Raw genomic sequence first — 25,193 nt, forward strand, 5'->3', positions numbered from 1 at the left:
CATCCTGGGCCGTCTGATTTATCAGTGATAAAACTGCTATAATGCCAGCAGATTTCCATCGGCCGCAGTAATGGGCCTTGACTACATTAAATGCACATTTTTTAGCTTGTCTGAGAGCCCAGCCCTCCCGAAGCTGTCGGAGCGATGGGCTTAGTGCTCCTCAGGGGCCGCAGCAGCTCTGACCGTGCCGGGCGCTGCACTCATGGTCCCATGGCCGCCAGATCGAGAAGTTTTGGTCCAGTTTTGACTTTTGGAGGAATGGCACCAGGATGGGACCTTTCCTCTCACCGAGAGACGACAGGCACCATCTCCTGCGGCAGCGCAGCCCGGGGCAGTGGGGTGGGGGCAGCTTCGCTGTGGTCCCCCCACGTCCCCTCCTGCCTGGGGGACATGGCCCCTGCCGAAACCTGTGCATGACGGTGGGCTCGGAGACCCGCGGCCTTCCCCTTTAAGCTTCATCCCCATTTAATTGGATACTTTTGAGCCCAGGCTCATGATTTCTGCAGCAATTTGGTGTGAGATTTCTTTCTTTCCCTCCATTATCCACCCTGATTAACTCAGCTGCACCTGTCAGCTTTTATTCTGCGGCGCGGGGAGCGCTTGCGAGGACCTGTTAAAATGCATGAGTTTTATCACATTCACTCTTTCCTGGCCAGTGATGCTGAACCAGCAGCTGGGGGGGGGCTGCAGTGGGGCTGTGCTCAGAGCTGGACGAAGCCGGTGCCGGGGGGCAAAAGCTCAAGGGACGAGTCCCTGCTCCCCCCGCCCGGCCGTGGTGCTGCGAGGGGAGCCGGGGGCAGTGGGGGCCTGCACCTGCGGGACCCCCCCTCAGGGCACCGGCGGGCAGGGGCCTGGCCCCGCAGAGCCCCCGGCCCTGCCGCCACCACCGAGGGGTTGCTCAACGGCTGCGGATTTTCTGCTTTGGAAATGCTAATTTAACATTCCAGTTATAACTTGTTCCCTTTTTCTCATTTTAATAAAAACGAAAGCATCCGGAAACACTGCTGCACCCAAGAAAGAGCAAGATCTGACATAATTAAAAAGTGGCTTCAATCAGGCTGTTTTCCTAATGGTTTGTCATATCAGCCCCCACCGCCCTGCACCCCCCTGTACTCCCAACCCCCTGAGGCATCATTTACATTTCTTAATAACCCCTCATTAATATGCATGACGTGGGGAGGGTAATAACGGCTGAGTGCACACCACTAATTCAATTTCGGCGAGCCTCAGTGTGTTTAGTTAATCACCGGGGGACCTGGGTTACTCAGTACAATTATTTATTCGGAATTAGATCTTGAGGCATCTGGATTGAAAACCGAGCGAGGAACAAAATTAAAAAGGGATTCTCCTCCTCGGCACCCGCAGCCCCCGCGCCCAGCGTCTCCCTGCGGAGCGGGGCTCGGGTCCTGCGGCTGCCTTGCGCCGGCCCCACGGGGTCACGGCGTGCCCGTGGGGGAGCGCCGGGGCTCCGGGCCCCGCGGGCGGTGGGCACGGGCAGGGGCAGGGGCAGGGGCACGGCCCGGGCTGCTGGCGGGCGGCGGTGCCGGGTTTGCCTCGGGGCCAGGCCGAGCAGCGGGGCTCGCCCCGCGCCCCCCAAAGCCTGCGGCACGGTGAGCGGGGTGCCCGGAGCCCAGCACCGAGGGCTGCTGCTCCTTTCCGTCCCCGTGTTTACTTGAGGGTGTGTTTCGTGCTCGGCTTTGCTTCTGCTTCTGGTTTTTACTCCAGTGTTTTGTCCCCGTGCTCCAGCTCCCCTAACGGATGAAGCTCCCCGCTCTTCAATCCTGCCCCCCGCACCCGCTGAGCGCTGGGTTTCCTGGACAGCAGTACGGCTTCGTGCCCTGCCCAGCGCCCTGAAGGCTCACGGCACGGGGCTAAGAGCAAAGGGAAGGGAAACCACGCGGGACAGCTGCGTGGGGACGGAGCAGGGCTGCGAAGGCCGCCCGCCACGGCCGCCCCGTGAGGCCCGCGGGACCGGAGCCCTGCCCGTGCTGCAGGGCGGGGGGCGCTGCTTTGCGGCAGTGTGGCGCTGCTTTGCGGCAGTGTGGCGCTGCTTTGCGGCAGTGTGGCGCTGCTTTGCGGCAGTGTGGCTCTGCTTTGCGGCAGTATGGCGCTGCGTTGCGGCAGTGTGGCGCCGCTCTCGCTTTCCGGCAGCGCCCTTCCCGCCTCGCTTTCCGGCGGAGCGGCGCCCCGGCAGCGCGCCTGCGCCGCGCGCTTTACGGCGCGGTGTCGCGCGGCCCCGGGCTTTAGCGACAGTTGGGCGGTGGCGGGGCCCGGCCGGAGCCATGGACGTGGGGGAGCTGCTCAGCTACCAGGTGCGGGCACCGGCACCGGGCACCGGGCGGGGCCGCTGGTGCCGGGCCCGGCGCTCTGCCGCTGCTGGCCCCGCCGTAACGGGGCTGCCCGGGGCTGGCGCTGGCCGCGGGGCCGCCGCCGGGCTCGGGGGCCCGTCGCGCTGCCCTGCCCGGGGGCGAGGCCCCGAACCCCGAGCAGGGAACGCGGCCCCGGTGTGGGAGGCTGCCCCCGGGCCTCCCCCGCGTCAGACCCGGGGCCGGGCCGTGAGGGCAGCGTTCCCGTGAGGGCTGCCGGGTCAGAGGGGGCGGGGAACTGGGGGAGAGCCCAGGGGAGGCCTGCGGGGGGTGACGGGCCCGGGGGAAAGGCGCGTGAGGGGCGGCCGGGGGCGCCGGGCGGGGTCGGCCTGGGGGAGGAGGCTGAGGGGGGGCCTCGTCGCGGCCTGCGGCTTCCTTGTGAGGGGCGCAGAGGGGCAGGCGCCGGCCTGGTCTTCTCAGTGACCAGCGATAGGACCGAGGGAGTGGGGCCAGGCCGAGGCAGGGCAGGTTTGGGCTGGACAGCGGGAAGAGGCTCTGCACCGGGAGGGTGGTGGCCCCCTGGAACAGGCTCCCCAGGGACGCAGTCGCGGCACCAAGCCTGTCAGAGTTTTAAGGAGCGTTTGGACTGTGCGCTTAGTCACATGGTCTGAATTTTGGGCAGACCTGTGCGGTGCCAGGAGTTGGACTCGATGATCCTTGTGGGTCTCTTCCAACTCGGGGTATTCTGTGACTCTGTGATCCCTGCGTGTGCCAGCTCTGGGACATCACCTTCCTGCTGTAAAGCTTCGCCTTGCCCGTTGCACTGGGCCTGGCTGTCGGCCGCGTCCCCCTGCCCTGGCTGCGTGGCACTGGCAGCACGGCCCTGCTGCCCTGAGCTCGGGTCTGCCTCCGCGTTTCTCTACGTACGATTTTCCTGTTGATTTTTCAGTATGAAATTAGAATGATCATTTTTCATGTTCCTTTACCTGAGGTGAAGAACACTGCAGCATTACTGTTAATGATGCTGCCATTTACTTGCTTTGCAACACAATTTATACCTAAACCCTGTAAAGGTAAACCTTTGTTGAACTTCGGTTGTTTTTTTAGTTTGTAATCAGGTTCTAGTTTGGGTTTTTGCTTGTTTTCCTCTTGGTCTGAAAACACGAAGCCTACAGGATTCCCTTTGCTGAGAAGGAAGGCGCGCCGTCACGTTTCGGTCGCGCTGATTTCTGCACAGCCCTCTGCTGGGTGAGCTCTTTGTCCCGCAGTGTGGGTCGTTGCTTGTGGCACCACGGGGCTGTGCCCTGTGGAAGCTGTAGGTAAAGATCGTCTGTTCGGCTGCCAGGTACCGCGGCGCTGCCTTTCCTTGCTGCTGAGCTTGTTCTGGAGCTGTGGGCCAAAACATTCTGCGAGTTTCAGCTGAATATTGAGGACGCTGTCCTGGCTCTGTGCGCTCCCACCTGACAGCGAACACACACGTTTTCACACCAGCAGGTGGGATAATGCTCCGGGTTAAATGTTGGACGTCAGGCGCTGCAGGGTTCAGGCTTCCAGAGTTAGGCAGAAGGGTGAAAGGAGTGAAAGTGGGGGAGAGACAGGAGGTGGATAAATCCGTCCGTATCTCTGATACTGAGAGAACGCGATCCCTTTCTGTGGAGCTGCTCACGGCTGAGACATGGAAGCAGAAGGTGGACGGGACGGGTTTCACCGGCGCCCACGTGGTGAGGGTCGGGCGTCTGCTGCTGCAGGGACGGCCGGGCAGGGCCCGCCCGCAGGACGCTGGGCACGAACGTTCTCACCCGCCCACCGGTGGCATCCAGCGGGACCAGGCTCCTTTGTGCCTCTGCGGCAGCGAGGTCGCCGACTTGTGTGGGTCAGGGTAAGATCGGACAAATGCAGCGTTGCTGCAAGCTGTCTGCTGTGCCCGTCTGCCAGCGCTGCTGCTTCTGAGGCCAGGCTGGCGTGGTGGCTCTTGAACCAGCTCCTGACCTGCTCCAGGTTTGTCTGTTTTAGGGTTAGCCACAGCCGAGCTCTGGTTCTTTCCTCTCAGCTGGAGAAGCATGAAGGTTCGGGGCGTCCTCATCCGTCCTTGCTGCAGGGGCGGCCGCGGCCGTCAGAGGGGCGGGCTGGGCAATGGGTGCTGTCTGATCTTAATATCTTGCTGTGAATGAGTTGGTCTTCTCAGCTCCCCTCAGCAAAAAACAACCCAAACCCCACCTTTATCTTGTGGTGTTTGAAATTTGTGTCCTCTGAACGCTTAATCTGTGCCCTTGCTTAACCAAAAAGCTGTTCTCCCTCAGAGCCACCCCTGGGAGGTCTCGGGCGCCGTGCCGCAGGTCGGCACCAAGCGCCTGTCGGGGCGGGGAAGGAACCTCCCGCGGCAAGGAGCTACAACCCAGCAGAGTCCAGCACCTGGCAGCTTGTGCAGAGCTCGGCAGCCCATAAACTTTATGTGTAGCTGCAAAACACTCGCAGATGGTCTCAACTGCTGATTAAATGTTGCTGCTGTTGTGCCCAGATCCTCGGGCCTGGTTTCCGATTCCAGCGGGTGCCTCGGGACAAAGCCAACTCCGGTTGTTTTCAGACCTCTCCCTCAATCCTCTTGGGAGGCAGTAAAGGAGGTGATTTCGGTTCTCTTTGCCATTACGTACCGCTTTCTTTCTGATCTTTGTATGGTAGCTCTAACGTGGGATGGGCAGAGGAAACTTCAATTTTGCCTTCGTGCCTTTTCCCGATCCGTGGGCTTTTCACGGTGGCGGGCTGCCTCGAGGACCTGCGTGCCCGCAGAGTCGGGGAGGAAAGGGATTCTCTTCCAGTGATAACCTGTAGCCGTGCGGGGGCAGCCTGCGCAGGCCTCTCGTTTCAGCTGCCTTCATTTGTGTGACCGGGTGCTCTCAGACCTCCTGAGGCTCCCGGCTTTTCCTGGAAGCCGCTCCTTCAGCCGGCGGTGGGCCGGGCAGGAGTGCTGTGCTTCGGGAACAGAGGCCAAAAGTAAGATTGATGGGAGCCGGGTTCATCGCAGGTGCTGGAAGCAAAATCGAGAAGTTAGTGAAGATCCCCCTGGAGATTTAGGGCTTGCTTTCGGAGCTCCTGCCCTGGCAGCTAGCGGGTGGTTCCCTACAGTGGCTCTTTTGGGCAGGTTGCAGTTGGCGGAGACGCGGCCTCGGGAGCAGCTGCGTCACTTAGGAAGATTTATTTCAGATTTCGCTAACAAATAACTTCAGAGCTCCACAGTAACGAGGTTACTTATAAAACAGACGTCCTGGTAACGTGAGGCTCCTTCTGCGAGACTTCTCTAAAGCTTCCCGATGACGAAGGCGAGGTCTGAACGACGCTTTCACGCGCCTAAGGGTGTTTTGTCTTGGCACTGATGCGTTATCGCTGCTCGGAGGAAGGCGAGGCAGGGGCCCTGGGTTGGTTTAGGGCGTGATTCTTCTCCCCTGCTCAACACGCAAGAGGAGCGCTCGTGCTTCTGCTGCTCGAGCGCCGTACCGGTGGGGATGAGGGCTCGTCCTGGGCCCGGGGCTCTGCCACCGGGGGCTCCCAGCGCCCGTCTGTAACGAAGGGCTGGCTGCCTCACTGAAGCCCCAGAACGACTGCAGCTGAAGGACAGCGGAGGGACAGATCTCTTCTTTACCAATCAACATTTTGCTTAATTTATTGCATTTTACTTTTTTTTGTTGTTTTTTAAACCCTTTCCTGTTTTTTGTGTGTGGTGGGACCAGCGTTAGATTTAATTGGAAATGTCTCCTGAATGAATTTCTGGGGACGCGCTGCATTCAATAGGAACAAAATTAAGCTTAACTAATAATGCAATTTAAAATGCTTTCCTTGTGCACTTTGTAATGAATTCCAGCTTCTTGCCAAATGCACCTTAGCACAACTGAGTAAAACAGAAGCCCACGCTTTATTTATTAAACAGTTAACTTTCCCTTTTCTACCAGAAAGCTAAGACTTAAGTAGATGTGTTTGAAGCTACGAAATTATTTAAACAAATGCGTTTAGACACAATCTATGGGATTGCTTAACAGAGCGCACCAGTCTGAGCCCAGCAATGGATGTGCGTAATTCCCGTGGGCTGCTAACAATCCTGCAGAGCACGAATGCAACCCGGAGACAAAACCAACGAACAGAAGTTTAATGCTCCTCTTAAATCAGCTGCTGGTGGCTCTGCATCTCCTGTGAAACGAGCAGAAGCACAGGTGTCTCACTTAGCCGTGATTTCTTGGTTTTAACAGTGCCGGGTGGAAAGCCGCAATATTCTCAGCAAGGTTTAGCAAAACATCAATAACAAAAGGAAAAACCTTAATGCCTGCTTAATAACGCTTGCCTGGGAATTCAATTACTGTCTGTTGGCAATCCGTCGGCAGCGTTAATAACGGCGTGCTGGGCACTTCCGCAGTTTGTCATAATGACTTCTGGTGTGTGATAGAGGATTCCTCTCCCCAACAACGCATAAATACGAAAAAGGATGAAATAATTGAGATGGAGACGGGACGTAAATGCTGCTACTGTGGGTTTGTGTACTTAGAGGAAATGGGGTTGGTTTCGTGATGGAGTTTTAATTTAGATTTTGTTCTGGTGATACAGTCCCTGCCCATGGCACACGGCGTCCGACAAACCACCAGCTCCTGCGGTCCTTCGCTGCAGTCGCAGCCTTATCTCCTTATCTGTTTTTTCTTTCTTTTTTTTGGTTCTTTTTTAGCGTTTAGAAATGAGAGCGAGGAATGATTTTCTGAGACTTTAAACGAGGAACATCCAAGGCAAATGTTGCAAGGTTTCTTCTTGTAAATGTCAGGACGTACGTCGCTAATTTCTGTGTGTGGTTGTAATATTAATCTGTCGAAGCGAGTTTAGAATGAATTGGGTACTATTGAGCAGGAAGGGGAAGGACAGGAACTTGGGTGCTACTGAGGGCATCGAGCAAGGAATATCTGTTTACTGAAGATTTTTCCTTAGGTGAAGTCATTTAGAAGCATCTTTTTCTTTTTTCTTTCTTTTAATGGGGTTGCTAATTGCTTGGGAACGGTTTAAAGTATTGGTTTTTGGCAGTGATGTATTTGTTTCAAAATTGATCTATGTGAAATTATATTTTAATGTGCCCGGAAGATAAGTAACGGGAATCTGCTTAAGGAAAAAAACCCACACTCCAAGCAAATAACTTTTTCATTTTGAAGAATCTCCAGGCGTGCTGCTGCTTCACAGCTATTGAATTATGAGCTCAGTAACTGCTTTAAGGGTGCACGGGAGCGCTGCAGAAGAGCTTATGTCAGGAGCGTATCGTCTGTAATGGAAGCAGCAGCGGAGCTGTAGGGGGAAGGCAGATAACGGCCGGGTTTGAGCAGCTCTGGCTAGCAGCAAGCACCTAGCACGAGCTCGGGCTGTACGCTGCTGTCTGAGCTTTTGTGATCCCGACGTCAGGGAACCTCGATTGGGCACCTTTCCCAAAGGGCACGGCACAGATACCCCTGAAAACACACCGTGCTCTCGGTGAGTCTGCTGTCTGGCTCGCCTGTGCCCTCTGCGCCTTTGTTCTGAAGTTCTCTTGGATTCTTCCTGACTTTGGCTCAGTCTCGGTGAGAACGCAGACCTTACGGTCACCAAAGCGTGGCGTGACTTTGGGGATTTTAGACAAAGGGACCCCCGAAGCAGAGAAGCTGGCTCCTTGTGCCAGACGATGCATTCCGAAATGGGCTGGACAAGCGTTAGACCTAATAAAATAGGAAATCATCTTCCAGGCAGCTGGAGCAGCTGATTGAAAACAGAAAGTAAAAATATTCTCACCTTCTATGTTTTAACACAGACTCTTGTTAGACAATAATGAATGAAGTTCTCCTTTTCTGTAGCTACAGAGCATAGAATACTGCTATTCGAGCTTGGTTGTCCTTCAAAAAAATGTGAGCAAGACCAAATTTAGTGGTTTTGTTGGTTTTGAAGAGAGTTTTTCCTGCTATTTCAAATGCTTTCATCCCCTTTTGTCTGAATTAAAACATGGGACTAGGGTTAACGGACTTTTTCTTGTCCCTGACAAATTATGTTTAATTTTGTCTATTAAGTGGAAATTTTAGAATGTAATAATAGGTTGTTCCAAGCAAATCACTGCTTCATCTGGTGCCAAACCCCTGCAGAATCGCAGCAAGCAACAACGCTCCTGACTTGCATGCGTTAAAACGGGCTTTGATTCTACACTCACCGTTAGCAAACCTAAATGCAGGGATGGGGGAAGTCAAGGGGAATTAGGATGCGTGCATGAATTCAACATCAGCTCATGTACTAGGGGGTTGAAAAATCAGCTTTCACTGCCATATGCTTGAGCGCGTTGGTCTTGTCTGTAAAATGTGAGATTATCTCAGCTTAGCTGGTTCTAGATCCTTAAGGCTGTCCACCGTACCGCCACTGAGCAGTTCGGTTTGACCACTTCTTGTCTTTGAAATACCGATCGGTTCCGTATGAAGATACCTTCCCACGAATCGTACCCATAGATCAGACAAGGGAGGATGTTGACATAGCTCCTGGCAGAGCGGTTCATCCCGTCATGTGATGTTACACTTCACTAAACTAATTTCCTTTCCACTTTTCAGAGTTGTTAAGCATTGTGTAAGCAAATGTTTTAAATAACTTGTTAGAATTTCCTCAATATGTCTTGTAGTATTGCTGTTCTGGTTCGAAAGGGTCACAGAAGGCTTGTATTCATTCACCTTATTTCTCTGACTTCAGCCTAACCGAGGGACAAAAAGACCCCGTGATGAGGAGGAGGAAGAAATCAAAGCACGTCGCAAACAAGCTAGCGCACGAGAGCACGGCCGTCACAGGGAGGAGGAGCCTGTTGCGCTGGAAGAAACAGATGATGAGAAGAAGAAGCTCCTTCAGATAATTGAGAGGGATGGGGAAGAGGAAGAGGAGGAGGTAAAGCACTAGTGTCCTATGGGAAATACGCAGAAGCTAGATCCCTTCTCCGTGACTTCCATTTCATACCGTGGCACGTGCCATGTGTAACTGAAGGTGGTGGTTTTGCTTTCAGAGCGAGCCTCTGAAGGTCTAAAGAAGGTGACTGGGGGGGGGGGATAATAATAATAATTAAAAAAAAAGCTTTCAATCCTTCTCTGTTTTAGGTTAGGAATACACAATTCACCTTTTAAATTATATATTTAGGAAATAGTTTCTAGATTCTAAATAGTTTTCTAACTCTATTGTTTTTATCAGTACCCCCAGCCATGTAGCTTCTCTCCCTCTCCCCCTCTTTCCAGCTATGCTGCAGCAGCAAATAAACATTCTCCTACACGAGAAAGGTCTTGGGTCAGAGGAGGGGGGTAGCAGCTGTCAAGGGTAAATGATTTCAAGCCTTGGAGACAGAAATCCAATGCAGCACTGGCCTTTCTGCCAAGGGCCAGGGAAAAGATCACTTTATAAATGTGACACATGGATTGGTATAAATCTAGAAGATATTTGTTTCCTGCTGCCTGTGTCCTGTTTGATTTAAAAAAAAAAAGTATACTCACCACTGCAGAATCAGGTAGCTTTGTAAAATATCCCTGTCCTCTGCGTACAGCATTGCTAGCATTCATCTCTGAAAATCTCCCTTGTTTGTTTTTGTTACGTTGAGCTATTGCCATTACAGTTGCTGCTAGTTGAGAAAGATAACGCAGGATTTCTGTAGCATTTGAGCTCCAGGATGAACGGATGCAGCCAGAAGTCCTGCTGACGGGCTAGAGTCTTTTGGTTTCCTGCCGTGTGCAAGTCTTTGTCAAGTAAAGTTCTCCCATCCAGGCACTTGAAGGGCTGGGGGTCCGAGGTTTCTTTGGAACCTGAATCTCTTGCTTATTATCTTGGAGCTCAGTTAATCCATGTGCCGTCAGAATATTCTTTGTATCAGTAAAATTGATGGAAGGAGGCTAATCTGTAGGACACCGTAATGTGGGATGCGTAAAAAGCAGATCCTAATGGAGATACTACAGTGATATGTATTAAAAAAAGAGTCAAATACAATAGAGAGAAGCAGTGTCAGCGTCTGTGACAGTACCTTTGTGGACTGAAATTCCCCTGAAGGAAGAATATGGTGTGGGTGCTGTAGCACTGGTTACTTGAATGGGATGGCGACGTGAGCTGTGAAGTGCTGAGGCAGGCTGAACTTGAGGAAGTAGGAAATCCGCTAATAGTGGAAGTCTTTAGCTATCTTTGCATGGACTGCTGTTATTATTGGAATGCAGTTTGCTAAAGAAATTGGTACTTTTTTCGATCTCAGACGAGATTGCTGCTTCAAGTCACTGTGTAAAGAATCCTTAATACCAGAAACAGCTCTTGATTTAGCAGTGAACAGTGCACGCAGCTTGGCATAAGATGTGAATAGGCCTGGTTTGTTTTCTGTTTTGAGAACTTCTCTGTAATAGTGGTTATAAAAAAGTTGAAAAGAGAAGAAGGAAGAGCTTACACAAGAAAATCTAGGATAGCAATATTTAATTAAAAGTTGTACATTAAAAGCAGGAAAGAAAGTAACAGGGAGGTAGCTAAGGGTGTACTGCTAACGTACAGTAAATGTACAATGCCAGCTGAGAAATGCTTTAGAAGACTTTCCAAAATAAAAAGAAAGTACTGGAGTAAAATATTGATTTATTTTTTTTCTTTAGAAAAAGACTTTAAAATAGAAGTGAAAGCTTATCCGAGTGAGAAAAATACAAAAGATCATAAACTCCGGACAGTTAAACGTAGACCTACAAAAAGAAACGGCACAATGGACTTCTGAAATGAAACTACCTGTGGGCTTAAGCTGTTAATGGAAATTTACTGTAATATGTCAGAAGCAGAAAGCTTCATGAGGCGCTGGTGGTGCCGCGTAAGGTCACTGCAAAACACTATTTTTGTTCACCGATACTTGGACTCAGAAAGTGTCAGGAAGCTCTTCTGGTTCTTCTGGAAAAAAAGTCGCCTGGTAAACCTCTGGCTTATAAAACCGCAATTTACAAGGGTTTGCTCTGGAGAGCTTGCTTAGGTCAAAGTTGCAGCGAGTCGATAAATGAGTAGCGATGGTGCGTGAGTTCTGCCAGCCTCCTGCAGCGAGGTGGCCGGCGCTTGCCGTTTGTTGCTGCGCTGCACCCAAAGCGTCGGGGCCGGACTGCAGTCCCACCGCAGCTGCTGCGCTCCCTTGTTTGCTTTATGCCGGGTAATTGTTCCATCCCTCCAAATGTTAAACTCTGGTTTCTGCCCTTCCAATTTTGTTAGGAGGAACCTTTGGATGAAAGTTCAGTGAAAAAGATGATTCTCACCTTTGAGAAGCGATCTTACAAAAACCAGGAGCTGCGGATCAAGTTTCCGGACAATCCAGAGAAGTAAGATTATGCTTGGCCCCTCATTTGTTGCCTTTGCTTTTATGTTTCAGCCCTAAATCAATTTCTTGAAAATACAGATGTTTTCAGTTACATAGGACTTATATAATAGCTGTTATTGCCATGTTGTTCTTATAAACTGTATTTGAAACTAACTTTGTTAATTAAAAATGACATTATCGAGCCTTCTGGTGGAGACAGGTATATGGTTTAAAAAAAAATCACTTGCAGTTGCGGCATGAAGAAAATAGCAAGAAAGGGAGAAGATTTAGTTTATTAAATTCTTGCTGTTAATATGAAAGACTATGAAATTTCAGTCCTAAAATTGTAGGTTATGCTGTTTTTATTTTGGGAGTACAAACCTTAAATAAGGTTTTGTGATTTTTTTCCTTTTAGGTATCTAAATAAGTAGCTTTGTTTTCAAAAGTGTAAGCCAACGGTAGTCTTATTAGCAGTTGGCATCAGAGAATCATCGGCCGTGCTCCAAGTCTCTCGTTTTTCAGGGGGGTTCCTTCTGCACGCAGCTTTGAGCAGTGCTGCTTTTTCTCACTGGCAGGCAGGTGGTAGATACCGGGGGCTGGGCTGAAAGATTGATCCCGGGGCTGTGAGTTCTGCTTTCCAAATTAACCAAGATGTCACGTCGTCATCTCGTGTGTTGATTTGGCTGGGAAGGCGCCGCGCTTCTGTATGTGGGCAGTGCTCCGTGTGCGACGATGACTGGTTTGCACTGACGGAGCTCTCCGATGCCGTGGGCACCACGGCTGGGTGGGGTCTGAGAGCCAGAGGCTCTTCGTGATGCTCCTTTCCACACCTGCACGGCCAGCGAGCCTCTTCCTCCTTCACAGAGTTTATTCATGCTAAATGAATTTCTGCCTACACTTGAATGCCAGTATTTTTTTGTCCAGTTTAGTGTTCTTTCCTTTGTATAAATTTTTTATGGTCTTCGCTTCAGACTAATACAACGCACGTGTCAGTATGGAGGAGTTAGGGGAGGTGCATCACTGGAGTATTTATTTCATATGCAAGGTTTTCTTCATGTGTAGTTATCTCTATAGTTTTGTAACTGATTTACAGAATTTGAACAAATCTACTCTTTTTGCTATGTAAATGATATAGTAGCAAGGCTTATCCTGCTACCTGATTAAACTAAAAGGGGCAAATGTAGGGCAGGGTGGGGCACAAACTGCTTGTAGGAAGTTTGGATTCCGTCATTTGATGCGATGACGGAGAATCAGATGCTGGGGCCATGTGCAGCCGGGGTGACTAAGTCTTACCTGGGACCTCGGGGAAGGCGTTGTTCTCTTTGGTGAAGGACTGTGTCCGCTGACCACAACTCGTGCTTTTTATTTTTTTGTCTTGCCTCAGGTTCATGGAATCTGAATTGGATTTAAATGACATCATTCAGGAAATGCATGTGATCGCGACGATGCCGGACCTGTACCACCTGCTGGTGGAGCTGAATGCTGTGCAGTCTCTTCTCGGGCTGCTTGGACACGACAACACAGATATCCTTCAGTGGTTAAAGCAGCTCTCTTAGGAGAGGCTTTCAGCAGACTTTTCTGTCATCTCTTATATCCTGCTTTCACAGGCTACTACGTGTTTTTCTCTTTTTTTCCCCCACTGCACTGAGTTTGTGCCTTTTTTTAACTGAAAAGCACTGTTAGTCTTAAAAATCTTTGTGTTTGGCTATTTTGACTTGTATTTAGCTTAACCTTGATGTGGTAGTATACTGGTCCATGCAAAACAGCAAACACCACTGCTTTCTTTATCTGTGATCTGTAATGAAAATCACTCTCAAGTAAATGGTTGTTAACAATTTACTCTTGTACATGGGAAACGCCTGTGATGCGTAACCAGTTCCATGGGCACCATAGTTTCATTACTCTTTTTTTGCTGGACACCACAGGCTTTTTGTGAACTATGTGCACAGTCTTAGCAGGTTATCTCTGAATTTCTCATTCACAAGGAAATGATTTTGCCTGGGCTAGCTGGGCTGATTCATATCTGGAGTGCACAGGAATACAACTTTGTCCTTTTTTTCATGAGAAGTTGTGTCCTAGAGTCACAGCTGGAGGTGAGGACTTGTCTGTTTTTCCACCAAACTTTTTTCTTTTAACTTGGTTTGCAGCTTGTCTGTCTGTCAGGTTAGGGCCTGTGGATTGCAATTTTAGGAGAAAACTCATTTCTTATTATAAAGCTGCTGAAATGTGTTCAGATCTGTCGGAAGCAGGACATAGGCTGTAGTAATGCCTCTTCCCTGTGCTGCTGCCTGTATAGAGAATAGAAACACTATTAAATTGAAGCATCTGGATGTGTAATAAAATTGGTACAGCTCAAGTTTTCTAATGACTTTGTTAAAACAAATTGAAAAAGATTCTTCAAGAGAGCTCTAAGCAAATGGCTCTTCAGACGTGATTTAAATGTAGTGTCTAGAGGAACTAATAGAAAGAGAAAAACAGCGTCCAAGGGAGAGTAGAAATAATCTGCTGAATCAGAGATTCAGGTAGTTTTACACAAAGCATGTGAATGGAAGATGGTCGCTGACAAGATTTAATTAAAGACAGGAAAGCTTAAAGTGAAGTTGTTTTTCCATCTCATAAGGTACACAGGACAGCTGGTGTGTTCTCCTTGGAAGCCTCCATAGAAGCTCCCTAGATGGGAATGCCCTGTGAGGTGTGGGTACACCTGTTTGAAACGTGGTACAATCATGGAGTAATGTAAACTGGAAGGGGCAATAAGAGGTTTCTGGCCCAATCCTCTTTTAGCAGGACCAACTTTAAAGCTAGATCAAGTTCTTGGTAAGCTGAATTTTAATTCTCTCTAAAGATGGAGATTCCACTGCATCTCTGGATATGCTTCTTCAGAAGACTTTGAAAATCTAGTTTGAATTTCTTTTGCTATAACTTTGATTCTTTGCTGCTCACCCTCAGAAAAATCTGGCTCAGTCTTCTGTGTAGCACCTAATAATAGGAAGCAGTAGTCTTCTATGATTCAGTTAGATCCTACCTTATCTCTTACACGGGTTGAGCAAACCCCATTCACTCAGTTACCTCATATGTCATATGCTAATCCCCGACCATCGTAGGGGGTCCTGTGCTCTATTGAGCCCAGTATTGTACTGGGGGCACCCACAACTGAACAGAACATTCAATATGTTGCTCCATGAGTGCCAGGCAGCAGGTTAGAGAAGGTCCTTCTCTTGGCCTGCTGATTTTGTTCTTGAGAATGCATTGCAGCCCATGATTAGCCTTTGCTGCTGCAGAGGCATGCTGCTGCTGACTCATCTTCTCCAGAACTTCCACATTCTTTTCTGCAGAGCTGTCACCTCCCCGGACAGCCCCAGCGCATGGCTTTGTTCCATCCCAGAGACAGGGCTTGGATTTGTCCTACTTCATGAGATTCCTACTGGCCTGTTCCTCCAGCTTTTGTTGCTTAACAGTTGATTCCTTGCAGCATAAATGCAAGGCAGGTTATTTTCTCTTAACCTGCTTATTGAGTTGTGCTCCACACTGCCTTCAGAAGTTGTGCCCTGGCTCCCCTGACAAAGATTTTATATAAGCACGAGTGACTGCCTGCCCAGTACGGCATAACACCCTTCTGTTTGAATTCCTGATGGCGTTTGCAACTGTAAGTGACATGTGCCGGTCCTGAAAATGTACAGACAGCTTTGGCTTGGTTAAGGATTGCTGTAGCGTGATGAAAGCAGTAGTCATACTAATAAACATCTTCAGCAGAGCTGTACAGAGGTTAACTTGGGACTGGAACAGGCAGCTCGCTGTCAGTGTTTCCTGAGACTAGATAAGTTGCAACTATAACCCTGCTAAGAAAAGATGTATTAAAATACTTCTCCTACTGCTCTGTGTGTGCCTGAGCAAACGCACAAACGGGAGAACTGGGAGGCTGGTTTGTTAGCCTGTGAATTTTAAAGAGATTCATCACAAAGTTGTTATATAGGACATGGAGGAAACTGCATACCCTGTTCTACCCCGGTGGGAATTGGGCAAGATTGATCAGAGTGTCTGAGAGAATAGGGAAGTGGCTCTAATGAGGTGGAATACGTCTCGTTGTACCAGAGAGCTGTGTAGCAGTCAGGGGAACCGTGTGTTATGCAGCCCAGTGTTAATGAGTGAAAATTGGGCTGGCAGAAACGATGCTGCTCCTGTGAGGTACGTGGTTAGAGGAGCATGCTGTCTTAATTGGGCCAGGCAGGAGGGGGTTATTGCTGCTGCTTCATGCGGTGGCCTTGGCCTTGTTAGACGTGTGCTGTTGGGTTAGCAGGGGATCACTGAGAGAATAACACCCGAATCAGATTATTATGATGCATTTCTCTTTTGTTATGCTCAATCCTGACAATGAAAGATGATGCCTAGTTATGCCAACTATAGAAGTTTTGATTTAAAAATTAAAAAAAAATGTCATCAAGCAACAGTGAAATTGCCTAGCACAGTAAGCACACAATGATGTTTGTTTTTATCGTTCCTAGCTGTCAGAATTCTCTGAATCTGGTTTTCATGAAGCCTGCTGAAGTAGTCTCTGTACCCTTGGGTCCGGTGTTCCTGTGCCCTAATGAGCTGCCAGTTCTGGGTCACGGCAGGAGCTCACTAGCCCAGGAGCAATATTCTTTTGGTACTGCGTGTCTGCTGCCGTCTTGGTTGTCCTTAACATCCAGCACATGTTTCCATAGCTGTGGTAGACTTGCTTCAAGAACTGACCGATATAGATACTCTCCATGAGAGTGAAGAAGGAGCTGAAGTCCTCATAGATGCTCTGGTAAGTAGTGAGCTCCACGTTATTTTAATGGCTGAACACCTGCCGTACACAGCACAGCAGTGAGTGCTCCGAGCTACCCTGTTTTCTGCAGCTGTGCTTATTTATATTGCCAACACCGTGATGAAGTTAGCTGGTTCTGCTGTACGCTTGTTGTAGCTGAAGTGCTGCGTTGAGGACCGCAGCAGGCCTTGGGAACGGAATGCCGGAGTTCGAGGAGCAGGTTGTTCTCGCGTGTTGTTAGATCACTTCACTTTGGGACGGCACACGCTCTTGCTTCAAAACTCGTGTAGGCTGGGAGATTTTTTCATGCAGGGAGGGAAAATGAAGTGACTTGGGCAGCCTTTTATTGAAATTAGGGGCTTGATCTGTGTTTTTTTCCCTTCTTGTGGGAAGGGTGATCTCTGTTTACCCAGGAAATTTATGACTTCAGATTGTTATGTGAAGGACAGCGGGGCCATTGTGACCTTTCAGTCTGACCTCTTGCGGAGACCAGTATACTGTGACCCAGTAACTCCTGTTTCAAGCCCGATGATTTGTATTTGAAACATAAAATGTCCTTATAGTGAGGCTATGCTTTTTTCTTGAAAGCTTGGAAGTTTTCATGTAACAGAGCTAATGCATTTTAAGGGTGGTGGAGAGTTTAGATTTAATGATCTTTGTGCCACAGAGATTAAGTGACCCTATACAATGGTCTGTGTGCAGCAGCAGATGCATTGCTTGGTCTTAAATGCTCTCTACCTGATTAACTCTCTTGGGTGCCTCTCATCTTCCGTGTTGGTGTAGTTCTGGTGTCTTGGCGTTTGTGCTGGATGCCTCCTGCTCCTCAGCTGCAGGAGGAGTTTGCCAAACTGAGCAGAAGCACCCTTCAGAGAAGTGATGTCCAGCAAAACTTAGCTCTCAATGTCTGTTCTACCTTCAGGCAGCTTCTGTTGGTGAATTGCTGCGTTTGTGAAACATTGTGGCTGTCTTGTTCTGTAACTGCTGTGTTGAAATTGAACGACGGAGAATTATTGTTTTCCTTTTGTTTGGCTGCCATGCTTTCTCCTGCAATCCCTCTCGTCCAGTCACTGTTACCTCCAAAGGTTAATGACAGTGGCCGGGAGCTCGGTTCCTCCAGCTGGCCTCTTGGCTGCTCTTAATTACTCTGCCTTCACGGAAGGCTTGCTGGATGAATGAAGTGGCAGAGAGGACTGGTAGGGAAGATGTTTTCTGTGGTAAATCAAGAGAAGTTCTTTCTCTGTTTGCCTTGTCACCAACTCACTGATAATAGCCAAGTTTTAGATGTTTTGTTGTTCTCTCTGAAAGAAACAAGTCTGGCATATCCTGGGAGACAAGTTTGGATATCTGCTTTTTAGATTACTTTAAAAAAAAAAGTCAGTGTAATGTTTTAGGGTATCTGACAAGATTGCTGCACTGCCTTCCCCAGCAACTGCTGTTTGTATTTTTTCCCTGGCTTCACTGAGCACAAAACTAGTTAAGAGTTTTGAATTGCAAATGGTATTTTGTTCAACTTTTCCAAGCTTAGCTCCACAATAGGGAGTTAGCTGAAGTCAAGCTGGACTCTGTCCAATTCCAGCTTTAAGAGCAGACTTCTTGTGGCAAGGGGGCTGCAGCCTCCGCTGCCCGTGTGGATTCCTGCTCTTGCTCTTGCTTTGCTGTCGGGGTTTTGTTAGCTCTCTGGAGTCAGCTTGGCACATTCCTTTTACTAAGATTTGAATCTGCATGTGTGAGCATTGTTCCTTCAGCTTTTTGTACCTATCAAAGTGGAGGGTATAACAAACATGTAGACAGGCCAGTGGTAGGAAGTTGAAAGTGGAACTGCTCGCAGAGCTGAGAGCTGGCTAGCACGTGGTGCTTTGTGGTGCCTAGCGTTTGAGAATTCTGTGGGATTATAAATCAATCAGGGTTGATGCGGGAAATAAGTCTGTGACAAGGTTTGTGTTTTCCTCCAGCTGTTTTTCTGTTTAATCTGAAACCTAAAAGTTGTTTAATTAAGACAAACATAGTGGCAGATTTGTTTGGTGAATCCTTTGCTACTTCTGAGATTTTAGAGCAAGACTGTTAATATCTCCCGGTCAGAATCGTGTCTAGCAGGATGGTTCAGTAGGGCTTATTGATTATTTTTTGTTTTAGACCCTCCTCCCTCCACTTATTCCTCTCTCTTCCATTTTTCAGTCTTCTCTCATGTTTTTCTCTCCCGTGACCATGGTGATTTAGGTGGAGGGCCAAGTTGTGGCGTTGCTGGTCCAGAATTTAGAGCGCCTGGATGAAAGTGTGAAGGAGGAAGCCGATGGCGTCCACAACACGCTAGGTAAGTGGCTGCTGCACAGCCTCTCACTTCGTTGTGCCTTTTGTACAAAGTGGGGAGGGAGGGCTATCCCACCCCCTCCTTTCCGTCTTTCCTGCTCTGCCTTTGAGCTGCCAACACTGAGGTAGAGACCCGAGTGCAAGGTTCATTCAAGCACAATTGTAGCTCACGGTAAAGTCTAATCTCTTCAGCTAGCATTTGTTGCATGAGCACTGGTGAGGTGCCTCTTCCCAAAGTCGTTATGTTAATGTGCTCATACGCAGATGAAATTCTTTGTACTGGACTAGAATGTATGCTCTACTGACCATGTATTTTCTATGTACTTGTCTGTGAGCTCTGCTCGGTTATGTGAGCTGTTTGTCTTAGCAATATATTTAACTTTCAGGTAGTAAAACAGTTGCATTTCATACAATTACATCATTACCCCTCTGTTCCTCAATCTTTGCACAGCACAGTAACTGTTTTGCAACGTGTTTCATTTATTAACACTGAGACCATCATCCCCACCTTTCGGTCATCCAGGACAGTAATCCCTGTGAATCTTTGTCCTTCCCAGGGACTGGATGAATGAGGCAGACTGGAAACTGGTTTTGGACTTTTGTTCCTGCGCAGCAGCAATAAAATCTTGTGTTAGTTTTTTGTGCAGTGAGCATTGTTACTCAGTAAAGGGCACGTATCCAAGGTTCTTCCAGCAAGAGCTGGTGTCGCACCGTCTAAAACAGTGAGACAGTGTCATGCACCCCAGCTGAAGTCTCACTCAAAAAATATAGTGTTGCGAATAGTACGCAACTTTAACTAGAACAGTGCAGCCCTAGGAAGGACCTGGCAAAGCTGTGTTGATACAGGTGTAAGCTGAACTGTGGATGGGGGAAATGCATGTTTACTGTGCCTTTCTTCTCAGCGATCGTGGAGAACATGGCAGAGTTCCGACCAGAGATGTGCACAGAAGCTGCGCAGCAGGGCCTCATGCAGTGGTTGCTCAAGAGGCTGAAGGTGAGCTTATTTTTCTGTTAATGTTTGGGAGATAGCACAATAAAAACTGACAGACCACTGGTCCGGAAGCTGGTGTGCTTGAGATAGCATTCCATCTAACTTATTGTAAACTAGCAAAATTGGAAGAGCTGGCTTTATGTGTAAGTAGCTCTACACGTTGTGGTGTAAGTCCCTGAGTAGTTGTCTCATTTTTGTAGTGTTTGCCTGGGAAATTATCTGTAATATGTCCTCTTGAATGTCTTTGGTTTTTGCTTGTTTCTGGGGAGTTCTTTGTTAATGTGTCCTTGATCCTGCCATGAGAAAGAGCTATGGTCTTCCCTTTATTGCAGTGTCAGAGACTTCACAGCACCACAAAACCAGTAGGTGGGCTACAGCCACCGATCTGGTTACCCCGAGTAGCTGTGTTACCTTAGCGTTCCTAGCTCAGGCATCAATAGAATACTGCCAGTGCCCGCCTTCTGTAAGCCAGTTAGTGTGAACTTTAAACATTGCTTAAAATAAGCCAAGTTTGCACGTGCGCTTGTGTGTGTGGTGAAGCTGAGGTAGGCACAAAAACCAAGTTGGAATTCAGGGCTTGCATTTTCTGCATTTTTAGTTTAAATGTACTTGTGTCTTGTCATTATATTGTAAGCTTCATACAGCAGGGCGTGTCTTTTGTGTGTTTGTATGATTCCTGTAGGGTGGATTTCTGGTCCATGGCTAAGACCTGCAGGAATGTAAAAAGCTGATCAGTAAGCAGGGAAGCTTACGTGTTTTATGGGTTTGTTTGCTACATCTGTAAGACGTTTTTGATTTCTAGAGGTGTCTTTAACTGGTGGTGGCTTTTTCTTTGAGCTCATCTAATTGCCTTTTGATTTCACATTTACGTGTTAATATTTTGAGCATCCCGTGGCAGTGAGTTGCAGTGTTTAACTCTGTCTTTTGTGTAAGGATGCCTAAACATTCCCTGGAAAAATATTCTAGGGAAGGAATTGATAGTTCACCTCTCTTACAGAGCTAGTGAAGGAAATCTAGAGAACAGATCCTGGGCTTTCTTTCTCCTGACTTGTTTAGTAAGGCATTTCCACTTCCACATTTAAATGTCTGTACAGTTAGTGTGACCTCTGAATCACAAAAATATTCTAGCAGCTTTGTAATCATGCAGATACTCCTCTGTGCCCCTCGTATACTTGTTAGCAGAAACAACCTATAATTTCTCACTACAGGTAGTAACATAATTATATTCCTTCCGCTTAAATACAAAAAGTGAAGTCAATGTTATTCCAGGCAGGTATGTACTGAGTGTAGGTGTGCTGTCTGCTTTATAATTACTCTTGCAGCTGAAAGACTTAAAAACATGGGAAAGCAAAATAATCACAACTTGGATTGCCCGGCTTGGTGCAGCAGAACATAAATGTTAAAGGTTTGCGAAACTTGGTGCTGAATGTGTGTGTTTCCTTTGCTCTGGCATGTGTTAACTCCCTCTGGGTTTGGGGACGTGTGATCAGGCAGTGCCTGTTTTTTTCCTTACGAGCTGTCATGGTGGGGAGATGCACGCTAATAAAGTCCTTGCCCAGGAGCTTTTGCTATTGGCAGCACTTGGTCTGGAATCTCTCGCCCTGACAGATGTGTTTAGGATTAAACCAGTATCTCAGCATCTGCGCAGAGTACTGCGCTGCTGAAGACCGTCTTTAGGATGATTTTTAAAATCAGGTTTCTGTCTAGGAGTTGGTGAGGACATCTGGCACACGGCACGGAGTGTGAATTTCTGTTTTTTGACTACGTTTCAAGTTGCATAATTGTATTCTGACTGTCAGAATTGCCTGAGAAAGCTCAGATGGAGAAGCTTAATAGCTCCTTTCTCCAAACACAGGCAGGGTTTGATGGTGTTTTGTGCAGCCTTGAAAGAACAGGACGTTATTTCCTAACACTTGTTGTACAACAGCAGTCGGTATGTGCTGTGATGGGAGCAGGTAGGGTTGTGCAGCACCGGGCACCTGCCGCGATCCCCTCTCGTGCCTGCCAGTGAGACGTGGTTGCTATAAACACCATCATCTACAGGGTGCTTGGGGATTGTTCTGAAAGAAAAGCTTTATTTAAAGTCAATACTTGTGGCATTTGGGATCTTCCTGCTTTTCATGTTTTTGTTGCAGGATACTTGTGTACTGTGACCTTTCTTTTGGTAGCTGGCTGAGATAATTGGCCCATACATAGCCTGGGGCAGCCAGGTTCACTCAATCAAGCTGCAGGTACTTGTGTGTTGGAGGGGAAAAATGGGGGTGACAAACAGAATGTGTTAAGCCTAGTACTTACTACTTTGTAGTTTTTTTTCTTGAAGAGTGGAATACAAACAGCTAGTTACTGATGATTTTTAAGATTTTTAATTTTTTTTATAGTAGCTGCAAACCAGTTTGTTATCTGGTTAATGGAGGGAATGTATGAAATGAATGTTATGTGACTGCAGGCTAAAGCCAGTTGCAACGTTTGGTCCTCATCAAACTTTGACTGCTCCTATTTAACGTTACTGTGATGTGTTTTCTGAAATTCCATTTCTGGTGGCAGGTGTGGCCTTTCAGAATAGGGGTGAGCCCATGCATATACATACAACATAAAATATCATGGAAACTTCTCGGAAGGAGACAGCTGGAGACTGTTCTGAGGTTTTCTGAGTCAACTGGGGCAATTGTAATTATGTAGGATAACGCAAAGGATCAGAGTTGGTTTTCGACATATGCGTGTGGACATGCAATACGCACTGTCACCCCTGTATCAGGAAAAAAATATTTGGACATTGAGTCATACTGCAGAATTGCTGCTGTTGTATTTTGCTTAAAGTGTTGCTTATGTTCAGTGATTTGATCAGTGTATTCTTCAGATTCAGTGAAACACAGAGCAGTGCCCTGATGAGTCTTCTTTTGTTCCTTCTTCCACCAACAGGCTAAGATGCCGTTTGATGCCAACAAGCTGTACTGCAGTGAGGTGCTGGCTATTTTGCTCCAGAATAATGATGGTGAGACATGCCTCTGGTATTGATGTTCTGTTAGGATAGGCCCCAGGCTTGTTTCAGATCATGACTGCACTCTTTTGCCTTTGGCTCCCCTTTGCCTGCGCTCTCTCTCCTGTGTATGCTCTCTCCTGTACGCATGCGCCCTCTCTTTTTCTGCAGCTTTTGTACTCTGTCAAGCCATATTGATTTTGTTTGCTGATGTATCAGTGTTAGATGGCAGTAAAATCTGACAGTTAGCTTCATTTTTCTTTCTGTTTTCCCCCTTCCCCCCACTCCCGTCTAGACAACAGAGAATTGCTTGGGGAGCTGGATGGGATCGATGTGCTGCTTCAGCAGTTATCTGTGAGTAATTCACATACATCCTCAACCGTCGGGAGACTCGCAGGCTGGTTGTGAGCAAGTGGAATGGATCCTGGGTGTAGTGCTGTCCTAGGAATCTGTACTGTAGATAACGAAACGTGATGATGCTTAATGTTTAGTGGCGGCATAGTCCCCGAGTAACTTCCACTCAAATGTGTTGTCTGTGCTAAGTGAGGTTAATCCCCGTTTAACAGATGTTAACGTCGAGGTACACAGAAGTTACATTATTTTGTTATAATTGTGTGGAGGGTTGGGGAGAAGGGTAGAATTTGTCCATCTTTAGTATTTTCCACTCCAAGCACTGTGCAGCATTACTTCTGCTATTGAGCTGGCTGAAGGTAAAATGTTCTTAGTTCACTTACGTTTCTTGAATAGGTGCTAGTAGCGTCAGTACATGAGGGTGCTGCAGAGCACATCATTCAGGTGTGCATTATGCCTGGGTGTTCTCTTGTAACAAGCTTATCCGCATAGTTTTGTGAATTGCGTAATCAGCGAATTTGCCTTTCCCTTTGGAGGCCCTGTATTGTCTTTCTAGTCGTGCATTAGACTGCTGCACATCTGCTGGGATACAGTCAGGACAGCAAAAAGGGCAGCACAGCTACAAGAGAGAATGCATCGGTGATGTGTGTGACTGCTGCTCTGACGACTGCAGGCTTACGCATGTCAGGTGTTGAAGGTTGTGATGCAAAACATTCCTATATATTCTGCAACAGTGTGGACGAAACTGGGCCCTCCATTTTGGGGAAATCTTGTGTTCTTTGTCCTGCAGGTGTTTAAACGACACAACCCTAGTACAGCAGAGGAACAGGAAATGATGGAGAACCTGTTTGACTCTCTTTGCTCCTGCCTGATGCTCAGTTCCAATCGTGATCGTTTCTTGAAAGGCGAGGGCCTACAGCTGATGAATCTGATGCTGAGGTACTCGTAGAACTGTGACTTTCTTGCATGCTTTTGAGCTACCAGCACATGTTCTAGCAAGATGTTTGTATTTTTCTGTTCATACAATTCACATGCTAGCATGTTTGTCTTCTCTTTTCAGCATGCTGCTTCGACCTTTTCAGACATACGAAGTTCACTTTTCTCATTTTCCTAAGAAATGGGGTTACTATAATAACCCCATTATAGGGTCAGGCCAACATATAATAACCCCAATAGGTCAGGCTACTAACTCTCTAAGGTTTGAAAAGATCCCTATGGGGGTAAGAGAGAACTTCTGGGTCTCCGCAAGGAGAATGTTTTTTTCCTTTGGTTCTCGAGTTCAAGTTTCACTGTGCTGTGTCTTCTGAGCTGGTGAGTTCTTGTGGATGTTGATACAAAATTTCCGTTTTGTGAAATAGGCATAAGTATGCATTTCTTCTTGTGATGTCTTTTGTCACACCATGAATCTCCAGGGCTTCTCTGCTGTGTTCACTTTTGCTTCCTAGATGGGTACTGGATTACATTTTCTGAGAGGAGACTTCCTCAGGACCCGGCACAGTGGGACTCTGTCTTGCTTTCCCCAGTGTGCTAAGCTGCATGCAGTGGCTGCTTAGCAAACACCAACAAGAAATGATGTATTCCTGCAGCGCATGGCTGGGTAATGTGCAGCAGCAGGGAACTGAATAAATAACCGAATGTGGATTATTCAAATAGGAACGCTGGGTTTTCTTGAAGCTAATTAAAGAAAAGCTCCAAAACTAAGGACGAGAGGGGAAGCCTCCCTCTGCCTCGAGTACTAAGCTGCTAAGCTATCCTTGCAGAACTAATTACTTGGAATTCTTGTGCCATGTGGGTGGGACTTAGCATTTGTGGTTTTTAATAGCTTTTCCCTCGTATTTGGACTCTAATGTTTACCATTCTCTGTATCAGGATTCCAGCTGGAAAATTTCTTCCTGAATGTGTTTTTAAAAAAAAAAAAACAAAACAAACAAAAAAAAAAAACAAAAAAAAACAAACCTGACTTGTCCCACGCTGCAAACCTGATCTAGAGAGAACAGTGCCTAGCTGGACAGAGTAAACTTCTTGCTCCTTGTTCTTGAACAGTACAGCCACAGTACCTGCAGGCTAGCATTGCAAGTAAGGAGTGCGGTCTGACTGGTATCTAGAGAACAGCATGGGAGTATTGCACTTTTGTATCTTCATACCTTTACGATAAACAACAACGAATAGAA

At 47.7% G+C, this 25,193-nt stretch overlaps 1 protein-coding gene across 1 annotated transcript in view; it reads left to right on the forward strand.

Annotated features, from left to right (window-relative positions):
• Positions 1–2,153: 2,153 nt before the first annotated feature.
• The window catches only part of CTNNBL1 (catenin beta like 1), a 48,067-nt gene continuing 25,027 nt past the window's right edge, over positions 2,154–25,193 (forward strand). Inside the window, 11 exon segments of the mRNA XM_080558656.1 lie at positions 2,154–2,312; positions 9,024–9,212; positions 11,523–11,629; positions 12,992–13,132; positions 13,134–13,141; positions 16,311–16,396; positions 18,614–18,707; positions 19,606–19,697; positions 22,614–22,686; positions 22,967–23,025; positions 23,813–23,961. Coding sequence (XP_080414782.1) covers positions 2,283–2,312; positions 9,024–9,212; positions 11,523–11,629; positions 12,992–13,132; positions 13,134–13,141; positions 16,311–16,396; positions 18,614–18,707; positions 19,606–19,697; positions 22,614–22,686; positions 22,967–23,025; positions 23,813–23,961 — 1,028 coding nt within the window. The 5' untranslated portion in view covers positions 2,154–2,282.

The sequence above is a fragment of the Anser brachyrhynchus genome (assembly GCF_964034855.1).
Source record: "Anser brachyrhynchus genome assembly, chromosome: 16".
Taxonomy (NCBI): Eukaryota; Metazoa; Chordata; class Aves; order Anseriformes; family Anatidae; genus Anser; species Anser brachyrhynchus.